The 19,662-nt window shown below is 48.3% G+C and overlaps 1 protein-coding gene across 1 annotated transcript in view; it reads right to left on the bottom strand.

Moving 5' to 3' along the window:
- Positions 1-19,662, bottom strand: part of LOC138783865 (obscurin-like) — a 45,348-nt gene that overhangs the window by 8,106 nt on the left and 17,580 nt on the right. Inside the window, exons 5-21 of the mRNA XM_069959134.1 lie at positions 19,066-19,178; positions 18,379-18,547; positions 15,286-15,367; positions 13,931-14,131; positions 12,688-12,748; positions 9,934-10,011; positions 9,633-9,805; positions 8,819-8,845; positions 8,094-8,246; positions 7,694-7,739; positions 7,043-7,120; positions 4,109-6,833; positions 3,765-3,890; positions 2,614-2,721; positions 2,277-2,444; positions 2,003-2,125; positions 675-842 (exon numbers count right to left, since the gene is read on the bottom strand). Coding sequence (XP_069815235.1) covers positions 675-842; positions 2,003-2,125; positions 2,277-2,444; positions 2,614-2,721; positions 3,765-3,890; positions 4,109-6,833; positions 7,043-7,120; positions 7,694-7,739; positions 8,094-8,246; positions 8,819-8,845; positions 9,633-9,805; positions 9,934-10,011; positions 12,688-12,748; positions 13,931-14,131; positions 15,286-15,367; positions 18,379-18,547; positions 19,066-19,178 — 4,599 coding nt within the window. The remainder of the gene's footprint in view (positions 1-674; positions 843-2,002; positions 2,126-2,276; positions 2,445-2,613; positions 2,722-3,764; positions 3,891-4,108; positions 6,834-7,042; positions 7,121-7,693; positions 7,740-8,093; positions 8,247-8,818; positions 8,846-9,632; positions 9,806-9,933; positions 10,012-12,687; positions 12,749-13,930; positions 14,132-15,285; positions 15,368-18,378; positions 18,548-19,065; positions 19,179-19,662) is intronic.

The following is a 19,662-nucleotide window of genomic DNA, read 5'->3' as shown; positions in this document are numbered from 1 at the left end:
TTTGTCCCTGCAGCAGGCTCTGCTATTGTTGGAGGGAAACTGATGCAGGTTCTGCCCTCTCAGGGAAAAGGAAAGGTGAGAGATTCAGTAGAAACAGCTTTCTGTATGTGGAGGGGCGTGCAGCTGCTGCTGCTGGTTATGTTCTTTTGAGACAGAAGGGAAAAAGAGAGGAGAGGAGGGGAATGCAGCTGTTGCAGGATCTGTTACCGTAAAGGGAAGGTGGAGGTTCTGATTCTGTAAAGGGGGAAGGAAGAGGATGCAGTGGCAGCAAATTCTAATCCTGTGAGGGTGGAGGAGGGGGATGCAGCTGCAGCAGATTCTGATCCTGTGAGGGGAAAGGAGGGGGATGCAGTGGCAGCAAGTTCTGATCCTGTGAGGGGGGAGAAGTGGGATGCAGCTGCAGAATGTTCTGATCCTGTGAGGGGGGGGGGAGAGGGATGCAACTGTAGTAGTTCTGCTTCAGCTTGTGTTGATGACAGTGAGAGGGGAGAGGGAGCAGCAGATTAGCTGAAAGCACACATCACAGCTCTGACATCACACTGGAGGACTCCATCAAATCACCTGAGGGTTTGATACAACAGCTTACATCTTTCTCCAGTCTTGGACTCTTCCCTACACTCATCCTGATGCAGTAGTATATACTGTATGTATATATACCTGTGTAAGGGACCTACCTGGGCTCCACCTCCCTATCCTCACAGCAGCGGATGGCTCACTGTACGGCCCCATCCCTGCTTTACTGATACAGGCGATGCGGAAAGAGTAGACGTGACCCTCACACAGGCTGTGGGTGGAGTAACAGCAATCCGAGATATCCAGAGTCAGAGCCCGCCACTCCTCACCTGTCAGGAAGAATGACACAGAACATGGCTATAAGAGGTTCTGCAGCAGCTGAGGTGTGTATTATGAGGTTCTGCACCCGCTGACGTGTATTATGGGGCTCTGCAGCAGCTGAGGTGTATTATAAGGCTCTGCAGCAGCTGAGGTGTATTATGTTGCTCTGCACCAGCTGACGTGTATTATGAGGCTCTGCACTAGCTGACGTGTATTATGAGGCTCTGCATTAGCTGATGTGTATTATGAGGCTCTGCACCCACTGACGTGTATTATGGAGCTCTGCAGCAGCTGAAGTGTATTATGAGCTTCTGCAGCAGCTGAGGTGTATTATGAGGCTCTGCAGCAGATGAGGTGTATTACATTGCTCTGCAGCAGCTGACGTGTATTATGATGCTCCGCACCATCTGACGTGTATTATGAGGCTCTGCAGCAGCTGAAGTGTATTATGAGCTTCTGCAGCAGCTGAGGTGTATTATGAGGCTCTGCAGCAGATGAGGTGTATTATGTTGCTCTGCAGCAGCTGACGTGTATTATGATGCTCCGCACCATCTGACGTGTATTATGAGGCTCTGCACCCACTGACGTGTATTATGGAGCTCTGCAGCAGCTGAAGTGTATTATGAGCTTCTGCAGCAGCTGAGGTGTATTATGAGGCTCTGCAGCAGATGAGGTGTATTACGTTGCTCTGCAGCAGCTGACGTGTATTATGATGCTCCGCACCATCTGACGTGTATTATGAGGCTCTGCACCCGCTGACGTGTATTATGGAGCTCTGCAGCAGCTGAAGTGTATTATGAGCTTCTGCAGCAGCTGAGGTGTATTATGAGGCTCTGCAGCAGATGAGGTGTATTATGTTGCTCTGCAGCAGCTGACGTGTATTATGATGCTCCGCACCATCTGACGTGTATTATGAGGCTCTGCACCCGCTGACGTGTATTATGGAGCTCTGCAGCAGCTGAAGTGTATTATGAGCTTCTGCAGCAGCTGAGGTGTATTATGAGGCTCTGCACCCGCTGACGTGTATTATGGGGCTCTGCAGCAGTTGAGGTGTATTATGTTGCTCTGCACCAGCTGACATGTATTATGAGGCTCTGCACTAGCTGAGGTGTATTATGAGGTTCTGCAGCAGCTGAGGTGTATTATGTGGTTCTGCAGCAGCTCTCACCCTCCCTTCTGTACTGCAGGAAGTAGGTGACTGGAGAGCTGGACTCCACGGGTTTCCATACGATCAGCGCTCCATCCTTGTACACTTGCGCCACCTCTGGGCTGCTGGGGCAACACGGGATCTCTGAGCAGCGACAAATTACAGATCATCATCAGGATAATTCATGCACTCAATCAATTGTGGTTCCCAGAACATCAGACTGGCCTGTTGGGGAGGATATTTGGGGGCCTCATGTATGTATATGACAGGCACATGATCTGCGCTGATCACTTACCAGCCTTCTTGATGATGCAGCAGGTGGAGGCGCTGCCCAGCACGTTGGTGGCCACACAGGCATAGATGCCCAGGTCCTGAGCCGTCACCAGCAGGATGGTTAGCAGGTGATAGTTCTTCAAGGTGGAGGAGATGAGAAGCCGCTCGTTGCTTTGGATGGGAACACCGTCTGTACGAGAAGAAGAGACTGTGATAACCCCTGGGGGGCGCTGTGTACTACAGGTCTGACCCAGACACCCCACTCCTGTACATCTGCTCTGCTCACAGGGGCCCCAGTGTCAGTGAGCCCAATACCGTACAGTGCAGGAGGGGGACAAGGCAAATCCCATTGGTTTTACCTTTATACCACTCCACGTTTGTCACTGGCTGTGCCGTCCTGCAGGATAACGTCACCAGGTGTCCCATCACCACCGTCTGGTCCGTCAGCTCCTCCACAAAGGCAGGGGCTGCAAAGACAAAGAAACAGCTCCACTATAAAACATGGAAAGGCGTAAACGTGTGGCGGTCACTGGTGGTAAAGTAATGATTCTACCATATACATACTGTATATACCTCCAGTCACATCCAAAACTGCAGTCACTATTTTGGCTTATACTCCAATCATATCCAGAGCTGAGATCATAATTCTGCTTGTGCTTACTGTGCAGTCTTCTATCAGATTCATCTCTATTAGCTGTGCTGATCTGCACTGACTGACTGACTAATGCACTGAAGTCTGATAAATCCATCCCTACTAGCTGAGCTGATCTAATAATGCACTGCAGTCTGCTGACAGATCCATCCCTACCAGCTGAGCTGATCCCATAATGCACTGGAGTCTGCTGACAGATCTATCCCTACCAGCTGAGCTGATCCCATAATGCACTGCAGTCTGATAAATTCATCCCTACCAGCTGAGCTGATCCCATAATGCACTACAGTCTGCTGACAGATCCATCCCTACCAGCTGAGCTGATCCCATAATGCACTGCAGTCTGCTGACAGATCCATCCCTACCAGTTAAGTAAGATCCCATAATGCACTACAGTCTGATAAACCCATCCCTACCAACTGTGCTAATCCCATAATGCACTGCAGTCTGCTGACAGACAGATCCATCCATATGATCTATGGGTATCCATCCCTATCAGCTTAGCAGAGATCCCATAATATACTGGTCTGCTGACAGATGACAGGTCCCATAATGCACTGCAATCTGCTGACAGATCCATCCCTATCAGTTGTGCTGAGAACCCATAATGGACCGCAGTCTCCTGACAGATTCATCTATATCAGATGAGCTAATGCCATAATTCAGTGCTCTCTGCTGTCTTGTAGATTACACCAGTTTACAATGCTTTGTTTAAGATACTACATCTGCCTGTGCAGAATCTGAACCAGCAGCGAGTTTAAGAATGTAAGGTCCTGTAGGCTACTCTGTAAACCTTCTCCAGTGCCCCCCTCTGTACACTTCACATTTCAACAATTTGGAGGTGGGGGGGGGGCTGACCTTTGTCCTTGCCACTGAGGTTGGGCAGTCTGAAGGTTGGGAGTCCTTTCCTCTTCACTGATCCATAAACTTTGCCGTGTGCTGCTTGTTCAGCTGCTGGAAGCTTCATCACATTTGATGGACCTGCTGAGGATGACATTATCCATTGACATTGCGGCCATAAAAACTGATTGTATATGGTCATGTAGATAGGTCACATGTGATCATGTAGATAGGTCATGAATGGTCATGAAGGCAATTCACGTGTGGTCATGTATGTATGGCATTGTACACAGGTCATGTTTGAGTCTATATGGTCATACATAGTGGTCACACATTGCTATGAAGACTGGACTTCCTCTCACCTTCTTTCCCATTGCCCGGCTTTCGTTTGATGATTCGGGAAATGTTGGCCACGGAGGCTTTTACTTTCTGCTTCAGACTCGGTTCCATGGTTTTCACAGTTGTCTCAGATTTTCTATGAGGTCGGAAGAGTTTGATCCGTTTCCGTGAGGATTTTCTGTCTTTAGTAACTTGCTGCGGTGGTGGAGCGGACATGGTGTCACTCCCTGCCACCACACATGAGGTCTCCATAGCTGTCTCACCACAGTCTGTTGGATGCTGACATGTAGATGACTTTGGTTCCTCTATCGTCAGAGACGTCTGGGGAGACGTAAAGATATTGTAAAAATCATAGAGCTGGGGATGAGTAGCACCAACATCCAATGGGCGAAGCTCTAGACCTGTGGACGACTTGTCATGAGGAATTCCACCAATCTCCACCAGAGACACTTCAGAATGTCTACCAGCCTCATCGAAGTCTGAGAAGTTGTCAGATCGTCGTCCCGTGCCAGAACTATCCGAATGGGAAATAAATGTTTTACTGGAGCTGTGGCTCTCGACAGTGGAGACCTCGGCACGAGACAAAGACTCATAGAAGCTACACTGAGAGACTGACGTTATCTGTGGCTCCTTCGGGATTTGCTCCGTGGGGCAGGGGGCTGTATCGATTGTGGAGAACTCCCCCAGGGAATGAGCCACATCCTGGAATCCTGATGGAATAACTGAAGGAGAAGGAGTGAGAGATTCTTGTTTGACCGGCTTCTCTTCATTTGCCAACACATCCATCTCATCTGACAACGAGGACATCTCTCCAACCAAGTCCTCAAGTGTAGGGCTAGCTCCATCACTATATACTGGATGCTGTGAATCTCTGCCAACAACATGGTGGCCATCACTGATGGGAGACACATCAGTGTTATTTGCTGGTAGTTGCACTTTTTGAGTAGTTTCCAGTGTTTTGGGTGTGGACATTTCATCTCTGGGACTTTTCTGAAGGTCAGGAGTCTGATCGATGAACACTTGTGTCTTGTCTCCATCATCTGGCTGGCAAACCGTTTTATCTACCAAAATCCTATCTTGGAGGGTTTTATTTTCAGAAGATTCTGTGGCTGTCACTACCTGAGGTGCAGAGGGAGGTTCAGTTTCCTTCCCTGGTCTACCATCATGTTCCCTCAGATCTGTGACATGTTCCTGCGTGGTTCCTTCATGTATCACCGTCATCATTTCATTTTTGTCATTGCCCAACTCTACAAACTGAAACAACTTTTCAGCATTGGTCTCTTCAGCATCCGTCAACACTTCACTCCTCGTCTTATCCACAGTGAAACTTTCAGAACATTTGTCTCCTCCTATGGAAGTGTCAGAGATTAAGAAATCATTCCCCTCAGAAGTACTATGGACAGTAAATGTCACTCTGCCCTGAATGTCTAATGATGGAGCTTCATTCTTCTTACTGGATTGAGTAGGTGGAGGAGGAACCTTCGATGTGTCTGTTTTCCTTGTCTCTGAGGACTCTAAAGTTTGTCTTGGTTTTACAAATGTTATAATGGTACTTTCTTCTACCTGTGGTGGTACAGAGGATGGTCTTACTTTAGACTCCAGTATTGACTGCTGATGGAAGACTGCGATAATTGTGCTGTCCCTGTCTGTTGGGGGTGCAGACAGAGGCCTTTGTGTTGAGGACAGCCTTACAGGTGCTGAAAATTTATGAACTTCGGGAGGTACAGAGACCTCAGGAGGAAGCTTTGTGTCCATCTTCTTCAAGGTTCCTTGTTCAATTCTCAAAGGATCTTGATCTGCTTCTTCCACAAGAGTTCCTTTATAGACACTCAAGGGTCTTGATTTGTAGTCATCGAGGGATCGACTCCGGCTAGAAACTTTGAATGAAGACCTAAAGGTGCCCTTTGCTGTGTCGAATGAAGCTGATTTCTTGAGGGAGCCAAGCACTCCATCTTGGTCGGACAACATTCTTTGTTCCATTGCAAACTGTTCAAGAAGAGGTTCTCGCAAACCACTTAAAATTTTTGTTGAGTACCCAGCTTTCATCAGACTTCTACGTGCTCGCTCTCTATGCCTGATGAAGTCCTTGTCTTTGAGTGAGCCGTCTGGTGATGCTACGCCGGGCCTTTCAGAGTCCTGGTTGTAGAAGGTGCTGTTGATGATGCTTTGTCGCGGCACACACACTGATGATGGTTTCTCATCTGCTCTTTGTAGTAGCAGGGCACTGTCTGCTGAAGTCCCCCTAATAAAAGATCCAGTCTTTGGTTTTTTAGACGCAAGGCCCCCGACTTCAATAGTGGCCGATCTGTGGATGACTTGTCTCACTGGTGATGTCTCCAAAGAATGAACCAACATTTTGTCGTCTTCCTCCAGCTCCTTTGGGCTTTCAGTCAGACCAACCACATCCTCATGTTCACGCTTGTGTCCAGTCATCGGAGAGATGTCTGAACTTTCTGTCTTCTTGTCTTCTAAAACGTCTTTACTTTCTTGTCCCTCTCCAGACTCTGATGTTTTTTCCTTTTCAGACATTTTAAAAATTGACAAGTGCAGCTCGAGAGAAGGATCACAGTCTTTGGCCGTGGGACTGATGTCGCTTTCGTTATCGGAGGAAGACCCACTACTGGTGGAGGAGCTGCTGCACTCCACCAAGTGTCGGGGGATGCCTAGGGATGTGATCTCCAACTTGCCGTTGAGAAGCTCAGGAATCGACCTCATCACCAGGATGGATTTATAACACATCAGCGAGCGCTAAAAACACAAAAGGAAACAACATTATAAGGTATATCCACTTAATACAATTGGCAATACAAGAACACATTGCTGATACTGAACCAAGACCCACTGACAGCATATCTGCCTTATACTACTGAACATATCCAAGTACATATAACATCCAGCTTTAGAAGAATTACCCGTAATTCTCTTGCAATAAAGAGATGGCAATAGACAGCACTCACCTGCCACCGGCTGCGAGCTACGAGGAATCTCAGGTTCTTGGAGCTGATTGGTTGTGTGTCCTCCGGGCCGGAGCTCACCTGGAATAAGATAGTGATAAGAAAAGATCAGACCCACAATATAGATTGATGGGATGATGGGAGTGATACATTGTATGTGATAGGAGGATTAGACTGTGAGCTCCTGGGGTCAGGGATGATGAGAGTGATACACTGTGTGTGATAGGAGGATTAGACTGTGAGCTCCTGGGGTCAGGGATGATGAGAGTGATACACTGTGTGTGATAGGAGGATTAGACTGTGAACTCCTGGGGTCAGGGATGATGAGAGTGATACACTGTGTGTGATACAGCGATTAGATTGTGAGCTCCTGGGGTCAGGGATGATGGGGGGAGGGGGGTACATTGTGTATGATAGGGAGATTACATTGTGAGCTCCTGGGGTCAGGGATGATGGGAGTGATACATTGTGTGTGATACAGCGATTAGATTGTGAGCTCCTGGGGTCAGGGATGATGGGAGTGATAAGCTCTGTACTGCACTATGGAACATGCTATATCTGAAGGATATAATATAATGGCACAATATAAAGGTATAATGACATGTAACCGTGTCATAAGTGACAGAAAACACCAGATGACATAACACGACTCACCGTAAACCACCTGTGGCAGATACAGTCACTGGCGCTGGGCCGGGCGCTACCAAAACCAAGAAGACAAATGGTTAAGGTTACAGACTATCATATGAAGAGACACACTGTGTTCAGCCGGGGGCGCTCTGGAGCTACTGGAGGATTCTGGACATACAGCTGAGGGTTTGTTACAATGCATCAGCGCAGAGAGATTTGTGCTGCTGTGTTTGTATTTTCAGTGTTGATACACTGTAACAATCCCTCAGCTGTGGTGGGGTACAGGACAATGTCAGCACTGATACACTGTAACAACCCCTCAGCTGTGTGTGTGTGGGGGGGGGCAGGACAATGTCAGTGCCGATACACTGTAACAACCCCTCAGCTGTGAGGGGTAGAGGAGACGCTGTATTTTTGGACTCACTCAGGAGACATGTGGACGGTCGCCATCATGAAGTGTTTGGCTCCATCGCTGAGCTGGGTGAACCCCGGGCAGCTCCAGTTTATCTTCCCTTGTTGTACGTTCAGTAACGTCTCTCTGTCATTCTGACCGGCAAACGGCGAAGCGCTGACCAGACTGCGCAAAACAGAGGGAGGAAAACCGTCACCATGAGGGGGCAGGGGGGACACAACCTGACATCAGTGGGCTATAACACCAACCCCCAGCCCACTGCTAACAACACCCAGCAGCCCCAGGACACTGCACTGGACAGGATGTAATATGATGTAGTAGAGAGCACTACCCCAAATAACTGTACACATATCATGCAGTGCACACTCACACTCACACATCGCATCATTTGGGCGTCAATGAAGTGATGAGACCAGGGGCGTAACTACCACTGTAGCAGCCATAGCAGCTGCTATGGGGCCCACCGCATCAGGGGGGCCCTGTTGCCTGCTCCTGCAATACACTGGGCCCCCTGAGCTGTCATCATTTGCAGCATCAGGTGGCCAAGTGGGCCTCCCAGGTTCTGCAAATATCCCTTTAACTGCAAGCACTCCTGAAAAACCCTTGCAGTTATGACTAAACTTGATGGGGAAGGGGGGGCCCCAATCAAAAGTTTGCTATGGAGCCCAGCCATTGCTAGTTACAGCCCTGGATGAGACCAGAGCACCCCCCCTCCCTGGACTGTTCCCCGCACTCACCACAAGTAGCAGATCACCCCGACAGGCCTGAAAAAGTAAAAACAGTGAATCAGCCCTGATCCAGAGGAACATTTACTGGTACGACACCATACGGAGCAAACACGTAATATGAGCTGAGGGAAAACACAGACTCTATCACCTATCACTAATATCACATCACCTAACACATATCACCTATCACTGATATCACATATCACATCCCCTATAACTGATATCACATATCACCTATCACTAATATCACATATCACTGATATCACATCACCTATCACTGATATCACATATCACCTATCACTGATATCACATATTACCTCACCTATCACTGATATCACATATCACCTATCACTGATATCACATATCACATCACCCATCATTGATATCACATATCACCTATCACTAATATCATATATCATATCACCTATCACTGATATCACATATCACATCACCTATCACTGATATCACATATCACCTATCACTAATATCACATATCACATCATCTATTGCTGATATCACATATCACCTATCACTGATATCACATATCACATCACCTATCACTGATATTGCATATCACATCACCTATCGCTGATATCACATATCACTTCACCTATCACATATATGACATCACCTATTACATATCACATACATTGCCTATCACATATCGAATGACCAATATTACATATGTATCGCTTGTCATATATCAAGAATATCACATATATAATGTATCATATATCACATATCGCCTATTATATATCACTGATATTTCATATATCACCGATCACATATTACTAATATCACACATTATTGATGTAATATTTACCAGATATCAGATGCTTTACACACTGGAGCCTGGGAGGCGATTTCGGGGGCCACAAACTCCGGTGATCCGTACTTGCTGTACTGAAACTTGGAGGGAATTATCTTCTGAGCGAATCCGAAGTCGCAGAGTTTTATGTCATCCTGATCGGTGTGAACCATGAGGATGTTTGACGGCTGCAGAAAGGAGACAGGAGGAGTGTCAGGCTGTGCCCTCATCTGTCAATCACAATGTATACAGTGCTCCTCCTGGGTGGAGCCACCGCTGTCATGTGACTTCTCAATGGAGAATCATAAACAACAACCTTGATGTCCAGGTGCAGAATGTTCTTGTCGTGGAGATAAGCGATGGCTTCCAGCAGCTGCAGGATATAGATCTTCACCTGCAAAAAGGATCCATAAGGGGGAAGTTACAGAAGAAGGTGATAGGTGCCCCCTCCCCCATAGAACAATTCCCACACCCCACAGCAGCAGCACAATCCCCCCATACCTTACACCAGCAGAACAATTCCCATATCAGCATAAGAATCCCCACACCCCATACCAGCAGAACAATCCCATTACCAGCAGAACAATCCTCACATCCCACAGCAGCAGAACAATCCCCATACCAGCAGAACAATCCTCACATCCCACAGCAGCAGAACAATCCCCATACCAGCAGAACAATCCTCACATCCCACAGCAGCAGAACAATTCCCATACCAGCAGAACAATCCCCACATCCCACAGCAGCAGAACAATTCCCATACCAGCAAAACAATCCCCACACTCCACTGCAGCAGCACAATCCCCACACCCCACAGCAGCAGATAAATCCCTAAACCCCACAGTAGCAGCACCATCCCCACAACCCACTGCAGCAGCACAATCCTGACATCGCACTGCAGTAGAACAATCCCTACACCCCACAGCAGCAGAACAATACCCACACACCACTACAGCAAAACAATCCCCACACCCCACAGCAGCAGCACAATCCCCACACACCACTGCAGCAGAACAAACCCTACACCCCACAGCAGCAGCACAATCCCCACAACCCACAGCGTCAGCACAATCCCTTCACCCCACAGCAGCAAAACAATTCCCACCCCCCAATGCAGCAGCACAATCACCCCACCCCACTGCAGCAGCACTATCCACACACCCCACTGCAGCAGCACTATCCACACACCCCACAGCAGCAGTACAATCCCTACACCCCACAGCAGCAGCACTATCCAGACACTCCACAGCGGCAGCACAATCCACACACCCCACAGCAGCAGCACAATCCCTACACCCCACAGCAGCAGCACTATCCACACACCCCACTGCAGCAGCACTATCCACACACCCCACAGCAGCAGCACAATCCCTACACCCCACAGCAGCAGCACTATCCACACACCCCACAGCGGCAGCACAATCCACACACCCCACAGCAGCAGCACAATCCCTACACCCCACAGCAGCAGCACTATCCACACACCCCACAGCGGCAGCACAATCCACACACCCCACAGCAGCAGCACAATCCCCACACCCCACAGCGGCAGCACTATCCACACACCCCACAGCAGCAGCACTATCCACACACCCCACAGCGGCAGCACTATCCACACACCCCACAGCAGCAGCACAATCCCTACACCCCACAGCAGCAGCACTATCCACACACCCCACAGCAGCAGCACTATCCACACACCCCACAGCAGCAGCACTATCCACACACCCCACAGCAGCAGCACTATCCACACACCCCACAGCAGCAGCACTATCCACACACCCCACAGCAGCAGCACAATCCCTACACCCCACAGCAGCAGCAGCACTATCCACACACCCCACAGCAGCAGCACAATCCACACACCCCACAGCAGCAGCACAATCCCTACACCCCACAGCAGCAGCACTATCCACACACCCCACAGCAGCAGCACTATCCACACACCCCACAGCGGCAGCACTATCCACACACCCCACTGCAGCAGCTAAATCCCCACACCCCACAGCATTGTGATTGGTTGCTATGGGAAACACAGGGACTCTTATGACAATTTTCCTTTGGACTCAAATTTGGCTGAAATTTGTTCTTTGTGGACCTCAGTAGTGGACCAGCTTTAATGCTATAATCATAAGTGACTTAAGCTGGTTGGAAAGTCTCAGGAGAGAAGGAGTGAGTCCCTGCTGCTGTCAGACACCAGGGGGCGCCGCTCATGCTGCTTCTATCGCATGCTGCAGGGAATTCTCAGACACGCCGATCCGGGGCCGCATCCAGCTCCATCTGTGATTTTCTTGTTTTCTTCCCTTTGGCAGATCCAGGACTGAACTGACGACTAACAATCCGGAGATGAATTATTGAGATGAACATCTGCTGCTTCCTGTACTCACAATGCAACATGGGGGTCCTGCAACCCCCCAAACAGGGTCACCACACCCCAAGACTGAGGTCACTATGCAGCCCCCAAAACAAGGACTGGGGTCACCACACCCCAAGATAATAACTGGGGTCATCATGCAGCCCCCAAAACAAGGATAGGGTCACCACACCCGGGACAATAACTAGGGTCAACCTGCAGACCCTCAAGGCCAAAACCAGCGTCAACCCCACAGCATCAGCAAAAAGAACAGGGCTCACCCTGTAGCCCCCTAAAACAGAGGCCCAAGTCTACACCGAACCCTGTCTACACCGAACCCTAAAACAATAACTGAGGTCACTTTACAGCACCCCAAAACAAGGACTAGGGTCACCCTGCATTACCACAAGACCAGAACTAGGGTCACCCCACTGTACTCTACTACCAGAACAAGGGTCACTCCACTGTACCCCACTACCAGAACCAGGGTCACTCCACTGTACCCCACTACCAGAACCAGGGTCACTCCACTGTACCCCACTACCAGAACCAGGGTCACTCCACTGTACCCCACTACCAGAACCAGGGTCACTCCACTGTACCCCACTACCAGAACCAGGGTCACTCCACTGTACCCCACTACCAGGAGTGATTACAGCACCACAGCCTCCTCTGCCCCGGCAGGGATAACATGGCCGACACGGTGATCGTTCTCACCTCTTTCTCAGTGATGGTGCGTTTCCTGAAGAGTCGATCCAGCAGTTCCTCCCCACAACATCTGACATTATCATTAGGGTCAATAAGCAGATTGTTCTGTGATCCCTACACAAGATCTAAGATTACTTCAAACAGCTCTGTGATCCCTACACACAGACCAATGATCCCTACACACAGTTCTACAATCCCTGCACATAGATCTCTGATCCCTACACACAAATCTAAGATCCCTACACACAGATATGTGATCCCTACACACATATCTGTGATCCCTACACACAGACCAATGATCCCTACACACAGTTCTACAATCCCTGATCCCTGTACCCAGAACTGTGACCCCTACACACAGATCTGTGATCCCTACACACAGACCAATGATCCCTACACACAGATCTGTGACCCTACACACAGACCAATGATCCCTACACACAGACCAATGATCCTTACACACAGTTCTACAATCCATTAAATCTACACACAGATTTGTGATCCCTACACACAGACCTGTGATCCATACATACAGATCTGTGATCCCTACACAAAGGTCTACAATCCCTGACCCCTACACACAAATCTGTGATCCCTACACACAGACCAATGATCCTTACACATAGTTCAACAATCCCTGATCCCTACACACAGATCTGTAATCCCTACACAAAGATCTACAATCCCTGTTCCCTACACACAGATTTGTGATCCCTATACACAGATCTGTGATCCCTACACAAAGATCTACAATCCCTGTTCCCTACACACAGATTTGTGATCCCTATACACAGATCTGTGATCCCTACACAAAGATCTACAATCCCTGACCCCTACACACAGACCAATGATCCCTACACACAGACCAATGATCCTTACACACACAGTTCTACAATCCCTGATCCCTACACACAGATCTGTGATCCCTACACACAGACCTGTGATTCCTACACATATCTGTGATCCCTACACAAAGATCTACAATTCCTGATCCCTACACACAGATTTGTGATCCCTATACACAAATCTAAGATCCCTACATACAGATCCAAGATCCCTAAACAGAGATCTACAATCCCTGATTCCTACACAGAATTCTACGATCCCTACACACAGATCGGTGATCCCTACACACAGCTCTACGATACCTGACCCCTACATACAAATCTACAGTCCCTGATCCATACTCTGAGATCTATGATCCCTAAACACGCCGTCCCTGTTTCCTCTCCCACCACACCATAAAGGATACATCTCCATGATGAGGATGAGCGTTTTTTTGGTTTCAAAGGCATCAAGTAGGAGGGTGACCCTCTCATGTGACACCCCCGATAAGATGTCTCGCTCGCGGTACGCCTGCTTGCGGGTCTTGCTCCTCAGCGGAATGAACTTGGCCGCACATGTGGCTCCGTTTCCTTTGTGCACAACACGTTTCACAAAACCAAAGGATCCCCTGAAAAGAAGACAGAACGCTGTGATGATGGTCAGCGGGCAGGAGATTCAAGAAATGTTAGTGCAGCTCTGGAGATGACTGGATTATTATATGATATAATAGCAGAATAGTAAGTGCAGCTCTGGAGTATAAGACATAACGTAATTGCAGAATCGTGAGTGCAGCCCTGAAGGATAAGGTAATGTAATGGCTGAATACAGAGTGCAGCTCAAGAGGATCAAGCCCCTATTACATAGGGCAACCAGAGGGAGCAAGTGAGCGCCAACCGGTCAGGTCAGCACATGCTTGATCCTTATTCCCCGCTCGCTGCCAGCGCTATTGCATGCAAGTGGGTAAGAGCCAGGGGGCAGCCCATAGAAGATAGCGTCGATCTGCTGACGCCGCTCCTATTCCGCATATCGTTGCTTTCCTGATTTTTCGACGTGTTCAAAGACAATTATCAGCCGATATCGCCCATGTCATCTATTACATAAAGCGATTATTGGCCATAACATTTGGTAACACGGCTGATAATCACTTTGTGTAACAGGGCCTTAAGATGTGACGTAACAGCAAAATAGTGAGTGCAGCTCTGGAGCAAAAGACACGATGTAACAGCAGCATAGTGAGTGCAGCTCTGGAGGATAAGACATAATGTAACAGCAGGATAGTGAGCGCAGCTCTGGAAGATAAGACATTATGTAACAGCAGGATAGTGAGTGCAGCTCTGGAGGATACTTAATCTTGTGGAGTTTAGTGTTTATGTGAGAAGGGCTCCCAATACCTGCAGGGACTATGCAGGATGGACTCTTATAATCACACTGACAAGGTTAAAGGGGATGTATGAGGAGCAAGAGGTTTTAGCCATGTTCTGCTCCCTGAACAACCCCTTTAAGTAACCAGTATCCAGGACCTGATCGGGGGCAGGGAAGAGGCACATGGGCTATATGTCTCTGTTATCAGCCACCTCAGGATGCCGCAGTGTTGTGGGAGATTCCTGAACAGCAGGACACCCCCTCCCCCACTCCTTCCTGATCAGTAAATGCTCCGTGCGATCTGAGCCGCAGAATCTTTATACAAAGGAGAATGTCCAGAAAATGTAACAAGGGCAAATAATGCGGCAGCGAGCCGGGACTATGAGCAGCCTCCCTGTGGACCGGTAATACTGCTCCTACCTCCCAATCTCTTCTTTAACCTCAAAGAAAGACTTCAGCTTCCTCCTCTTGTGCGACGCCTTTGTCTCCTGCTCCTTCTCTTCTGGAAAGAAGAAAAACTCCTGTCACCTGTCACACAATAGAAGTGTCACATCCCCCTCCGCCGAGATGATGAGACTCCCCCAGAATCCTCACCGCAACCACGTCACGGCTGCTGAATACAAAATAACACTGTGGGGATGGGAGATACAATGTGACACTGCGGGGATGGGAGATACAATGTGACACTGTGTGGATAGGAGATACAATGTGACACTGTGGGGATGGGAGATACAATGTCACACTGTGGGGATGGGAGATACAATGTGACACTGTGGGGATGGGAGATACAATGTGACACTGTGGGGATGGGAGATACAATGTGACACTGTGGGGATGGGAGATACAATGTCACACTGTGGGGATGGGAGATACAATGTGACACTGTGTGGATGGGAGATACAATGTCACACTGTGGGGATGTTGGATACAATGTGACACTGCCGGGATGTGAGATACAATGTGACACAGTGGGGATAGGAGATACAATGTGACACTGCCGGGATGGGAGATACAATGTGACACTGTGGGGATGGGAGATACAAAATAACACTGTGGGGATGGGAGATACAATTTGACAGTGTGGGGATGTGAGATACAATGTGACACTGTGTGGATGGGAGATACAATGTGACACTGTGTGGATGGGAGATACAATGTGACACTGTGTGGATGGGAGATACAATGTGACACTCCGGGGATGGGAGATACAATGTGACACTGTGGGGATGGGAGATACAATGTGACACTGTGGGGATGTGAGATACAATGTGACACTGTGGGGATGGGAGATACAATGTGACACTGTGGGGATGGGAGATACAATGTGACACTGTGGGGATGGGAGATATAATGTGACACTGTGTGGATGGGAGATACAATGTGACACTGTGGGGATGGGAGATACAATGTGACACTGTGGGGATGGGAGATATAATGTGACACTGTGTGGATGGGAGATACAATGTGACACTCCGGGGATGGGAGATACAATGTGACACTGTGTGGATGGGAGATACAATGTGACACTGTGTGGATGGGAGATACAATGTGACACTCCGGGGATGGGAGATACAATGTGACACTGTGGGGATGGGAGATACAATGTGACACTGTGGGGATGGGAGATATAATGTGACACTGTGGGGATGGGAGATACAAAATAACACTGTGTGGATGGGAGATACAATGTGACACTGTGGGGATGGGAGATACAATGTGACAGTGTGGGGATGTTGGATACAATGTGACACTGCCGGGATGTGAGATACAATGTGACACTGTGTGGATGGGAGATACAATGTGACACTCCGGGGATGGGAGATACAATGTGACACTGTGTGGATGGGAGATACAATGTGACACTGTGTGGATGGGAGATACAATGTGACACTCCGGGGATGGGAGATACAATGTGACACTGTGGGGATGGGAGATACAATGTGACACTGTGGGGATGGGAGATATAATGTGACACTGTGGGGATGGGAGATACAAAATAACACTGTGTGGATGGGAGATACAATGTGACACTGTGGGGATGGGAGATACAATGTGACACTGGGGATGGGAGATACAATGTGACACTGTGGGGATGGGAGATACAATGTGACAGTGTGGGGATGTTGGATACAATGTGACACTGCCGGGATGTGAGATACAATGTGACACTGTGTGGATGGGAGATACAATGTGACACTCCGGGGATGGGAGATACAATGTGACACTGTGTGGATGGGAGATACAATGTGACACTGTGTGGATGGGAGATACAATGTGACACTCCGGGGATGGGAGATACAAAATAACACTGTGTGGATGTGAGGTACAATGTGACACTACAGGGATGTGAGATACAATGTGACACTGCGGGGATGTGAGATACAACGTGACACTGCGGGGATGTGAGATACAATGTGACACTGCAGGGATGTGAGATACAATGTGACGCTGCGGGGATGTGAGATACAACATGACACTGCGGGGATGTGAGATACAATGTGACACTACGGGGATGTAAGATACAATGTGACACTGCGGGGATGGGAGATACAATGTGACACTGTGGGGATGGGAGATACAATGTGACACTGTGGGGATATGAGATACAATGTGACACTGTGGGGATGTGAGATACAATGTGACACTGTGGGGATATGAGATACAATGTGACACTGTGGGGATGGGAGATACAAAATAACACTGTGGGGATGTAAGATACAATGTGACACTGCGGGGATGGGAGATACAATGTGACACTGTGGGGATGGGAGATACAATGTGACACTGTGGGGATATGAGATACAATGTGACACTGTGGGGATGGGAGATACAAAATAACACTGTGTGGATGGGAGATACAATTTGACAGTGTGGGGATGTGAGATACAATGTGACACTGTGTGGATGTGAGATACAATGTGACACAGTGTGGATGTGAGATACAATGTGACACTGCGGGGATGTGGGATACAAAGTGACACTGCAGGGATGTGAGATACAATGTGACACTGTGGGGATGTGGGATATAATGTGACACTACGGGGATGTAAGATACAAAGTGACACTACGGGGATGTGAGATAATGTATAACACTCCGGAAAAGTGAGATATAAAACTCCGGAAATGTGAGTTACAATACGATGCCATGGCGATATGAGAAAAAATACTGCAGGTATGTAAGACACAATGTGACACTACAGGAATGTGATATAACACTGTGAGGAAAACGCAGCGTCACGGTTATATCTCACACTGCAGGGATGTGAGATATGATGTGATGCCATGGGGATGTGAGATACAATGTGACACTGCAGGGATGTGAGATATGATGTGACGCCATGGGGATGTGAGATATGATGTGACGCTTTGGGGATGTGAAATAAAAGATTGCAGAATAGCGAGTGCAGCTCTGGAGAATAAGACATGATGTAAGCCAGGATCAGTAAAGATCAGAGTTACATGCAGGTGAGCTGAGTACCTATTACAGCAGTGCCGGTTCCCTGGAATAGTTACCTGCAGCCATCACCAGCTCGGCCTTGCAGGACACTTCTCCAGCAGGGTTGTGGGCGATGCAGGTGTACACCCCGCCATCTCCCGCCTCCGTCTGATGGATGATGAGGGAATATTTCCTGTCCTCTCGCAGTGTCCGGATTCTGTTGTTTTCCTTCAGGGGGTCGTTGTCCTGAAAAAGTTCCAGTAGAGAAGTGTTACACTAGATGCTCCTGAGCTGTCTACTACCTTATACTGCAGTGTCCCAGTACCCGTATCCCGGCTATTATAGTTGTTGTGTGGCTGAGGAATATCTTAGGTATCTTATGTCACTGGTATGATCTGCCACTAGTCACACTGCTAAACCGCATACACAGAGGTATAAAGGGTGTATAAAGAGGGTGGAGACTCTCAGGCTCCACCTCATTCTGTGTCAGAACAATCACTGCAAAGCTAAGTCCATCCCCCTCTCCCCAAAGGATGGAACTTTCTAGTTGTTTCTGGTCTGACCAGGGAGTGAGAATGTCTATCCTGTTCTCCTCCTAGAGGTAGTGACAAAGCTCTGACCACCATCGGGCCTATAATGACATCTGTACAAGTAACAGCAAGCTGCCCCCCAGAGGTCTCGTCTGTACAGGGTGTTGTGGCGCTCATAAGAGACCCCTGGGGTACTTGTACCACTGCCATAGCCCACAGCATAACACTTATTACCTTATACCAGGTGATGGTCAGTGGGGGGCTTCCATCTATTACTGCATCAAACTGTGCCATCTCTCCACGGTGGCTGTGGACATCTTCAATGGTCACCTGCATATATGGGGGTCCTGTGAGCGAGAACATAAAGACCTGAGCGGACAGATGTCACATCCCTGTCCATCTTCCCACCCATCATCCATCAACACATCATCCTTCATCAATCATCCATAAACACATCATCTATCCACACATCATCCTCCCACCCATCATCCATAAACACATCTTCCTACCACCAATTATCTAAAATCATCCATCCATCCATCATACTCCCTCCCGTTATCCATAAACACATTTTCTATCCACCTATCGCCCATAATTACATAGTACTCCCACCCATCATCCATAAACATATCATCCTCCCACCCATCATTCATAAACACATCATCTATCTACTCATCATCCATAAACACATAATCTATCCACCCATCATCCATAATCACATAATCCTCCCACTCATCATCCATAATCACATCATCTATCCACCCATCATCCATAAACATATCATCCTCCTACCCATCATCCATAAACACATTATCTATCCACCCATCATCC

The sequence above is a fragment of the Dendropsophus ebraccatus genome, chromosome 2 (assembly GCF_027789765.1).
Source record: "Dendropsophus ebraccatus isolate aDenEbr1 chromosome 2, aDenEbr1.pat, whole genome shotgun sequence".
NCBI classification, from domain to species: Eukaryota; Metazoa; Chordata; class Amphibia; order Anura; family Hylidae; genus Dendropsophus; species Dendropsophus ebraccatus.
This window is presented reverse-complemented; position numbering and strand designations above follow the sequence as displayed.